Source organism: Molothrus ater, chromosome 2 (genome assembly GCF_012460135.2).
Source record: "Molothrus ater isolate BHLD 08-10-18 breed brown headed cowbird chromosome 2, BPBGC_Mater_1.1, whole genome shotgun sequence".
Lineage (NCBI taxonomy): Eukaryota > Metazoa > Chordata > Aves > Passeriformes > Icteridae > Molothrus > Molothrus ater.
In genome coordinates this window covers 88,832,106-88,841,341 of record NC_050479.2, presented here as the reverse complement: position 1 = coordinate 88,841,341, position 9,236 = coordinate 88,832,106, and the positions used below count along the sequence as shown (strand labels likewise).

General features: G+C 48.7%; 1 protein-coding gene across 1 annotated transcript; it reads right to left on the bottom strand.

The window, feature by feature from the left end:
- Positions 1–2,453: 2,453 nt before the first annotated feature.
- Positions 2,454–9,176, bottom strand: PHB2 (prohibitin 2). Its single transcript, XM_054518612.1, has 9 exons — positions 8,946–9,176; positions 8,780–8,864; positions 8,616–8,695; positions 8,042–8,226; positions 5,785–5,914; positions 5,212–5,315; positions 4,725–4,802; positions 3,870–4,182; positions 2,454–3,047 (listed from the first exon to the last, which is right to left on the bottom strand). The coding sequence occupies exons 1-8, from the start codon at positions 9,070–9,072 to the stop codon at positions 4,102–4,104; spliced, it is 870 nt and encodes a 289-aa protein (XP_054374587.1). The 5' UTR covers positions 9,073–9,176; the 3' UTR covers positions 2,454–3,047; positions 3,870–4,101.
- Positions 9,177–9,236: the final 60 nt, after the last annotated feature.

The window sequence follows — 9,236 nt, the reverse complement described above, 5'->3', positions numbered from 1 at the left end:
ATATCTAAATTTTACTTGTGAGTTTTCAAAATGTGAACAGGCAAAGCCACAGTTGCTCTGACCACGTGCTGGTAACACTTCCAGCAGCAGCCTGGTCCAAAGGCCTCCAGAGCCCACTTCCCACCAGGATTTATACACAATGCATTGGGAGGAAGGACACTGCTTGCTGTCATTTGATATGGCAAGAAAGTTGGTTGGAAGCATTTGGAAGGCAGAAGACAGTTTGTGAGCAGACCCTCTTTCCATGTGCTGGCCTTTAGCTTCCCTTAGCCTGTGAGCCCATAGGCCTGTGTGTGCATTTCCCAGCTGGCTCTGCAATTCCATTGCCACTAGAGGAAGAAACAGGAAAGGGGCAGTGGGGGAAATAAGGGGCAGAAGTAAAAATGGGTGGAGGGACACGTTGTGTTTCATAATGCCAGATACCCTCTTTTAAGTAATGGGAAGGGGCTAAAGTCCTAGCCTAAGGAAACACCTACCTTTGCCTGAGACCCCTGGGTTGCTTCAAAGGACAGGACCCAGCTGTCTTCCTTCTTAAACAGCTGCCACAGCCTAAAGCAAGGCATACTAAGGGTTAGCTTAAACTCCACCTGCAGCCTGAAAATGAAGACGTCGTGTGGAACAAGCTCAGGTTACTGAGAACCTTCTTTGTGTTCAAATACTGAGCTTAATGTGTCCATAATGTCCGGTCTACAAAAAATTTAGACTGAACAAGAACTTTCCTGACTGCACATCAAGAAATACAGCACTGTCATAAGCAGTTTACTCTCCTTTACATAGGATCTGTTACACACAAATACTTTGGGGTCACTATTTGAGAATGCATTTTCAAAGCTGGTTCAAAGAATTTGTGCTTCCTTGATGCTGCAAGTCCAAATATATAGGTATTAGTTATGGCTCTGATTGCCAATAAGCTTTAAACTAGGAACACATAGATTTTATCTGTTCCTTTCTGGCTGGTACTATGATGGGTAAAAATAGGCATTTTTAAGTATGTTAAGAGCAGAAGGAAGACTAAAAGAAACACTGGTCTGCCACTTGATGAGGTGGGTCACCTCATCCCCAAGCAGTGATGAAGCAGAGACATTTAATGCTGCCTTTGCTTCTTCCTCTGACACTGGTGATGGGGGGTGTCAGAGCCCTGGGCAGGATGGCCATGGCTGGGGGAATGATGAACTCCCAGCTGACTTGGAATTTGTATGGGATTTTTTGGTTTTTTTTTTTTTTTTGGCAAAGCTTTAGATAGTGTCACCATATCCCTCTGGACCGCGTTCAGCACACAGCCAGATGTGTACACAATTTCATCCACACAAAACTGAACAAGAGCAAATGGCAGATTCTGCACCCAGAATGCTGCAATCCTGGATGTGAACACAGACTGAAGGATGAGACTGGGGTGCAGCCCTGCAGAAAAGGCTCTGGGCATTCTGACTGATGGCAGGCCCTGCCAGGTGTGTTATGCTGCTAGCACAGAATAGTTAGCTGGCCAAAGAAGTGAGGGTCCCACTGCACTCAGCTCCAGCCTCACCATCACTGGGTGCAGCTTCATGCTCCACAATACAAGGAGGATATAAAAATAATTATAATGTGTCCAAAGGAGGGCAACAAAGACAGCAAGGAAATGTGTGACTACAAGGAGCAGTTGAGGATACAAAGTTAATTCAGCTTGGAGAAGACCAAGGGCTGACCTAATACCTCCTCATCAGGGGCAGCAGAAGGGGGATGCTGATCTCTTCTTTGGTGTCCAGCAACAGGACACAGGGAATGGCTTAAAGCTGCACAGGGGAAAGTTCAGCTTGGATATCAGAAAAAAGGGTAATTTACAGGGTGGCCAAGCTCCTCAGGGGAGCAGTCATGACCCTGACGTTGTCTCTGTTCAAGATGTGTTTAGACAATGCTCTCACCTAAAGTTTAACTTCATCCTTGTGAGTTCCTTCCAACTCAGGACATTCTATGATTCTATGATGCTGTGATAACCTCAAAGCTTTAAATCTTGGTATAGAGCAGCCTAGAGAAAAAGCAAAGAAGCTCCCCCTAAAGGACACAAGATCTTGCTGTTGAAACACAAGCAAAGGAGTTTAGTCAGTGGAGGAAGATTTCTCCTTTTCTTTTCAGCCAGGAAAGCAGAGAGGGGAAAAAGCCCAAGGTGTAACAATGGAGGCCAGGACACAGCATAGAGATGCTGCTGTGACCTGGAAAAGCAGGTAAACCTACCCTCATCTGCAGCCCTCACGGGCAGGTAAGGAACCAGCCCTGGTCACCCACACAGCTGTATGAGCATCCAAACATCCCTCCTTCTCTCCCCACACTGTGATGATCCGCCAGTGACCCTGAGTGAATTTCTTTCTTTTGTCCCTTTCCCTTCATCATCCTCATTCCAATTTCAACCAAATAAAATCTCTGTTCCACCTCCCACTACACAAAATAACCACTTTTTTCCCCATGCACTAAGCACACTTAGACACAATGAAAATTTGGTTGTTTTTTTTTTTTTTTTTTAATTTTTACAAATATCTGAAAGCATCACTGAGCAGACAGTGACACAAGTAAGATATTCCAGCAGTGACAGGCACCCAATGAATGGCATTGTCCTGAATTCAGTTCCAGGTTCTCTTGGGATCAAGAGTGAAAGAGAAACAAAATTTACTAGAAAAAAAGCCTGGTGCTGATGGCAGAAGAACTCCCTCACTTGGCCAAAAAATAATTTGATATCCTACACAAATCTAAATATTAATGAAGATTAGAGGCAAATATCCACGTGGGTTAATACCAGTAAGCCCCTTTGCCCCCTCTCCAAATTTAACCGGTGGGATGAGGAAGGAATTACAGCTGCCTAGAGGCAGAGCCCATTCCTGTAACTGAATCACCACAGATGGAGCAGAGGCAGGGGGACAAAATCTGGCTACTGGATTAAAAACTTCATAGTGAGGACAAACAATACTAGTGGAGGGAGTTCAAAGATCCTCACTCTTATCTTCTGCTGGTCAGCAACGCTGGTTCTAGGAATCTTCAGCTTCTTTCATTTCTTGCCTTTGGGTAGGAGACTGTCACTGAAAGGGAGACAGAAGGGAGTCATCAGTACAAGTCACCAGAAAGGACAAGCAAAGCTGTACCAGCTCCTCAATATGGATTCTGAGGTATGGGTCACACCCAAAGGATCTGGACTTCCAAGTCCTTCCTCTTAGGCAGCTGGATTTTTTTCCAAAGCCCCTTAAATCTTCCAGAACAAATATAACAGAGTCTGGTCAGAGGTGAGGAAAAAGGATGTTATAATCAGAGATCACAGAGAAAAGAAACCAACTCTGGTATCCCTTCTCAGTTCTGAGAAATCTAAGCTTTTAGCTGGATCCTGTTAGCTCAGTTGGCACTGCGTTTTTCAGTAAACACTGGACAGATCAGGCAAGGCCACCAAACTCCTGACAGCTCTGAAAGCAGGAGATGGGGTGTTCTCACATGAATTGGAAAGCTTTTGGAGAATAACAAAAGCATCTTCCCTAGAGATCATCAGCCCAAACCACCACAGATTCCCAAGATATCTTCCTGCCTCCTCACAGCCCTGTTTGTCATAACCACAGGATGCCCTTTACATGTAGTAGCTCAGAGAAGGCTCCACTGTTACTGCTGCCTTTCCCATGCAAGGCTCCCTATGAGGCACACATGGAGCTCCAATTACTGCACACTCCATGTACATATTTGTGTGGTTCCCTTCAAGGAAAGCTTCAAGTTTCATATCACAAATGGGAATTGAGGTGGAGACTGGAATAAACTTGCTGGGGTCAAAATGGCCCATGCCAGAAACATGCCAGGCACCAGGAAACAGCAACACCCTGGTTCCAGTACTAACAAAAGGATCAAAACATGCAGTGCCTTACCTTCCTCTGTGTCAGCAGACGCAGTAAGGGGTGGAGGGTGGGAAAGAAAAAAAAACAAGAGTAAATTGATGAGATTAAACAAAAATCCCCATTCCCATAGTAGGAGAGGCTGCTCCCTACTTGGCTATATCCTCTGACATCAGGGTCCTCTCAGAAAAAGTTCCTGAGAGAGCTCCAGAAAGGGGAGCAGCTTCGCAGGTAGGGTGCAGACAAAGCCAGGCACCCAGCCCCTTTACCTGGTGAAGGCCTCATCCTGCAGGTTCAGTACCAAGTTATCTGCTGTGAGATACACACGGTTTTGTGAGGCAGCAATCTGAAAAGAAATACATTACAGACATGGCATCAAGGACTAAAAATGCACATGGAGAACAGCACTAGGAACCCTTCTCCCCCTTCAGATACAGCGCTCTTGTTAATCACTTAAGACCTCATTTAAATCAATGCAATCCCCAAAACAACTCCCTACTTCCTGAGTTCCCATCCCAGAGCCATCAGACTTTCTAAAAGAAGTGTTCATTCTGTCTCTCTGTCACAAAGACCTTTGATCCCACATTTATATGTCCCCCTTTCTCAGCTGCAGGTAACCAGAAACTTTTGGTGGCTGCAGCAGAGGGTGGGTGATGGAATCTGATGTGGATCTGGCCATGTCATATGAAGGGCATGAACTCTGAGTTTCACATCTAATTGCAGATCCTTGCTAAGTCTTAAGCTCTACTTGAGCAGAGAAGGGCTGGGCAGGAACAGAGATCAGGACAGGGCAGATCATATTCGCCTTAAATTCATCATGTGGCTACTGGGCTGGGGGGACACAAGGACTGCAAAAGGACAAAGGGAATTCTGTGCCCAAATGCTCACCGTTTTTGAGATGTTTTGAGCAGCTCGGATCTTACGTAGCTTGATGTAGCCTGGATTCCTGCTGAGAGCTTCCCCGAGGTACAAGGGAACCAAAGTTAAGGAAAATCCCACAAACAGAAGCTGCTTACCCTCAAGGAATTCTTCCTAAACCATATTAAAGAACATCTCAGTGAGTAAAAAGCAATCTCTTTCCCAGGAACATGAGCCTTTGGGTAGGCATATTTTCACCTGCCCAGATAAGAACTTTATGGATTATGGTCACACACACAGCCAATGAAAGTTAAACTTTACAACAAGGAGCGCAGGCCCATGGCCTGTAACCTCAGACAAACCTCGTTCCAGTCGACTGCAGGAAGGGAAAAAAGAACAGTGACCTACTTGAGCTATCAAGAGATCACAGTCTCCTAAGCATGAGCCCAGTGTGACAGATTCCCAGCACTGCCAAGCTCACAAGCCACATTCCACAAAATCTCCTGAAGCAGGATATCATCTTGGCAGCTGTCGCTTCCCCCTCGGCCTGAACTATCTTCTGCTTCTGCTCCTGCTTGGCCTTCTCCACCAGGAACTGGGCACGCTGTGCCTCCTGCTGGGCTGCAGGGAGAAGGGACACAGGCATTGGAAACACATTGCGTCTTCCATCAGAACCTGACAGCTGAGACCAGGGGCTCTGCTTCCCAAAGAACCAGTAACATTCTGGGAACACATCCAAGTACAAAACATACCTGAGAGCACTTTACCTTCTCTTGAGTAAAACCCACAGCACCCAGACCCTTCACACGTACCCCCCCAGTGAGTGACAGAGTCCAGTCTGAAGAGGAACCTTAGTTTTGGGAACTCAGTCCCTCCTGTGGTCTATCCCATTAGCTAAGGCTTTCTGGTAACACTTGCAAAATAAACCTGTTCAGCTCTGTTACTAGGAGGCTTAGAGATTTGCAACCCTGTGCCTGAACTTACACAGTGACACAGCAGTGACACACTAGCCCAAATTCCACCTCCTTGTTTAATAGCTCAGTAAAAAGGCAAAGGCAATCCACCCTTTTCAGGCACCAGTGGAACTCACCCACTTGCTTAGCCTCCACAGCAGCTGTGTATTCACGGCTGAAACTGAGCTCTGTGATAGCCACATCATCCAGGATGAGGCTGAAATCCTTGGCTCTCTCTGTCAGCTCTCTCCTAATGAGCAGAGACACCTGAAACACACACACAGCAACAAGAGTAGTACCAAGCACAGGGTGCTCTCACTTCCTGAGCACTCCAAAAGCAAAGCACAACTGCTCTTCACAGTGCTGGGAGAGACATTCCCTAACCCCAGCTCCAAACCATGGACATCAACACCACCTCTGAGTAACATATCCACAGCCACAAAAAGCATTTTCAAAACTCTATTGCAGCTCATTTATAGTTACTACTAAACTGTTCTACGCAAGTAACACTGTGAAAGTAAAAAACCTTGAATGCATCTTTTGCTTTCACATCCTGCTACATCCAGTTCCATAGTTCCCAGTTTTGGCAATAAGCATTTCTTTATCCACCCTGGATTTGCCACTGTTTGCAGGCTGTGCTTTCATAACTGTACTCCAACACAAAAAATTAAATGACCACATAATTTTTTTAACCCGTATCACATCTCTTAATACAGTAGCTACTTGACTCGTGCAGCTACTCCACTTTTTTTGGCTGCTTTGGGTGGGTGTTGCTGTTAGATACTTTGATTTATTCTACTCTTACTTCCCAGCACCTTTTTCAGGCAGCCTGACAAGCCCTGCACCAAATATTGACTTAAACAGAAACTATTGCTACAGTATCACATGCTTGGCCAGTCGAGCATTTGCTTTTACTTTTACTGCAGCGGTTTCTGAGCAGAACTCTAAAGAGTGACAGAAACCTTTCCTGAGGGAACTGTGAGTGCACAACTACATGAAATCACTGGGGTTTTTTTCTATCAATCCCTTCAATACCACATCACTTTATCATAACAAGCACTGGATGGATACATGACAAGGAGACAAATGTAATTCAGTTTGTTCCAAAATTTCAGAGATCAAAGAATGATTCTTATCTGAGATCACAGATGCTTAACCTTAGCCTTTGTTCCAGCACAGCTGAAACCCTCACAGATATTCTTTGCTGTCCCATCCTCTCCATGCATTCTCTTTCTACATGAAGACCAACAAATCCCTCCAGTGCACTCCATGTGGATGAGCACAAAAAGCCAAAGCTCCTCACCAGGGGATGCAGATCATTTCTTACAACAAAACCTAAGGACACTCAGTTCTACTCTTTGGATCTTTTGACATGGATGAGAGATATAGTCTCTGATAGCTGAGAGATAGTTTGTATTTCATCCAACAACTCTTCCTCTTCAACACCCTCCTGGTCCTGCAGGACCTCCTCTAAAACCTTTTACAAAACCAGCATCCCCTCTCTGCACCAGCTGCTATGGGAGATGAGAACTCTCAGAATCCGTGGCAATCAAACTATTACAACACAAACTTTCACAACAGGCATTTTTAAGCTAGATGTTTCTAATATTTTGCAACACTCCCCCAGAGGACATCCAAGTCCTTTTCTAATCAGTGCCTGCAGGGAGGGTGCTGAGGCAACTGAGCCAAGCTCTTCTCAGTGATGTCAAACAATAAAACTAGAGGCAATGAGCAGAAACCAGAACACAGGAAGCTCCACCTGAATATGAGGAATAACTTCTTTACTGTGCAGGTAACTTCTTTACTGTAACAGGCTGCCCAAAGAGCTTGTGGAGTCTCCCTCACGAGAGACATTCCAGGACCATCTGGATGCAATCCTGTGCCACGTGCTCTGGGATGACCTTGCTTGAGCAGGGAGGCTGGACCAGATGACCCACTGTGGTCCCTTCCAACCTGACCCTTTCTGTGACTGGGAACAGAAGTTATTTGTGACCTTCTGAAGCATCCATCACTGACAAGTTAGTGCTTTGTTAACTGCTCATTCCCACTGTTTTTCAGATCTTTCAAACTGTTTAATTTGCTCTGACAGTCATTCCAAGGTCTGTATTTTAAAAGGCAGTTCCACAGACACCTGTGAATCATGAAGCAAACCAGCTCTCCCTCCCCTAGTGTTACATTCTGGTGCAGTTCTGCACTCTGTGCACCAACAGACCCAGTTTACTCCTGGGAAGCTGCCAACACAGTCCTTGTGCCTGAACTGGAATCAAACTGTACGTGGGACATGCTTCCCATGTGGATGCACTCCCCAGCTGAGCACAGTCACCCTTCCCTCCCCTGCCAGGAGGCTCCCCCCCACCCAGCAGCTCCGACCCGAGCCTGCCGGGCCGGGCTCACCTGGGCCCTCTGCGTGATGAGCTGCGAGGCGTTGAACTTGGCCACGACGCTCTTGAGCACCTCGTTGACGATGGAGGGCAGCACTCGCTCCTCGTAGTCCAGCCCCAGGCGCTGGTACATGCTGGGCAGCTCGGCCGCGTTGGGCCGCGTCAGCACCCGCAGGGAGATGTTCACCATCTGCAGGTCTGCGGGGCACAGCGGGGTCAGGGTTGGGGGCAGAGGGAGAGCCCCTCAGCCGCGATGGGACAAGGAGCAGGCGGCACCCATGGGGAGAGAGGCGCTCTGGTTAGAAATTAGAGGGAAATCTTTTACAGAGGGAGTGGTGAGGCACTGGCACGGGTTGTGCAGGGAAGCAGTGGATGGCTCAGCCCTGGAGCTGTTCATAACCAGGTCGGACGGGGCTTTGAGCAACCTAGTCTGGTGCAAGATGTCGCTATCCGCGGCAGGAGATTGTGACTAAACGATTTTTTAGGTCTATTCCAAGCCCTTAACAGTCCATAATTGTCTGAGGAGCGCCTGCACTACGGCGAAATTCCTGTCCCGTGCCTCCCCCCTCGTGGCCCCTGTACCTCACCTTTGGAACCAGTGGGGGAGGAGATTTTCCGCGGCCGCGCTCGGATGTCGTAGATGATGGGATACTGGAACCAGGGGATCCTGCGGGAACGGAGGCGCGTTAGGGGCGAGGGCCCCGCCGGGCCCGGGAGGGGGCCGGGAGGGGGCCGGGGGGCCGGGCCCTACCTGAAGTGCAGCCCCTCGGCCAGGATGGTGTCCTGCTGCACGCCGCCGATGCGGTTGAAGAAGATGGCGCGCTGGCCGCCCTCCACTGCGGGGAGAGAGCGGAGGCTTGGTCAGCGCGGGCGGCGGGAGTGAAGGTTCTGAGGGGTTGTGGGGGGACTCCACTCACCAATGAAGACGGACTCTCGCACGCCATAGGCCAGGGCACCGGCGCCCAGCAGCAGCTTAAGTGCGGTGCCGACTCCGCGGGGCCCGGTCGGCAGCCGCCCCGCCAGGTCCTTCAGGTTCTGCGCCATGGCCGCCCCGCCGCCGCCCCCGCCGGGAAGGACACCGGAAGGAGCGACCGCCGTGCCGCTCCGGCGGGAAACCGCGGCGCCGGGAGCGCCCCTGCTGCCCCTTCCCGCCCCCAGCACTCGCCTTCCGGCGCGGCGGCCGAGGCGCTCCGGAAGCGGGTCCGGCC

What these genes read in the sequence shown, in the direction of transcription:
- PHB2 (XM_054518612.1), bottom strand. Translation starts at nt 9,072, where the DNA reads ATGGCGCAGAACCTGAAGGACCTGGCGGGGCGGCTGCCGACCGGGCCC. An exon ending in AAGCGACAGCTGCCAAGATG is followed by an intron (nt 4,803 to 5,211) that starts ATATCCTGCTTC and finishes GTTCCCTTGTAC; the next exon opens with CTCGGGGAAGCTCTCAGCAG. An exon ending in CTCAAAACATCTCAAAAACG is followed by an intron (nt 4,183 to 4,724) that starts GTGAGCATTTGG and finishes ATTTCTTTTCAG; the next exon opens with ATTGCTGCCTCACAAAACCG.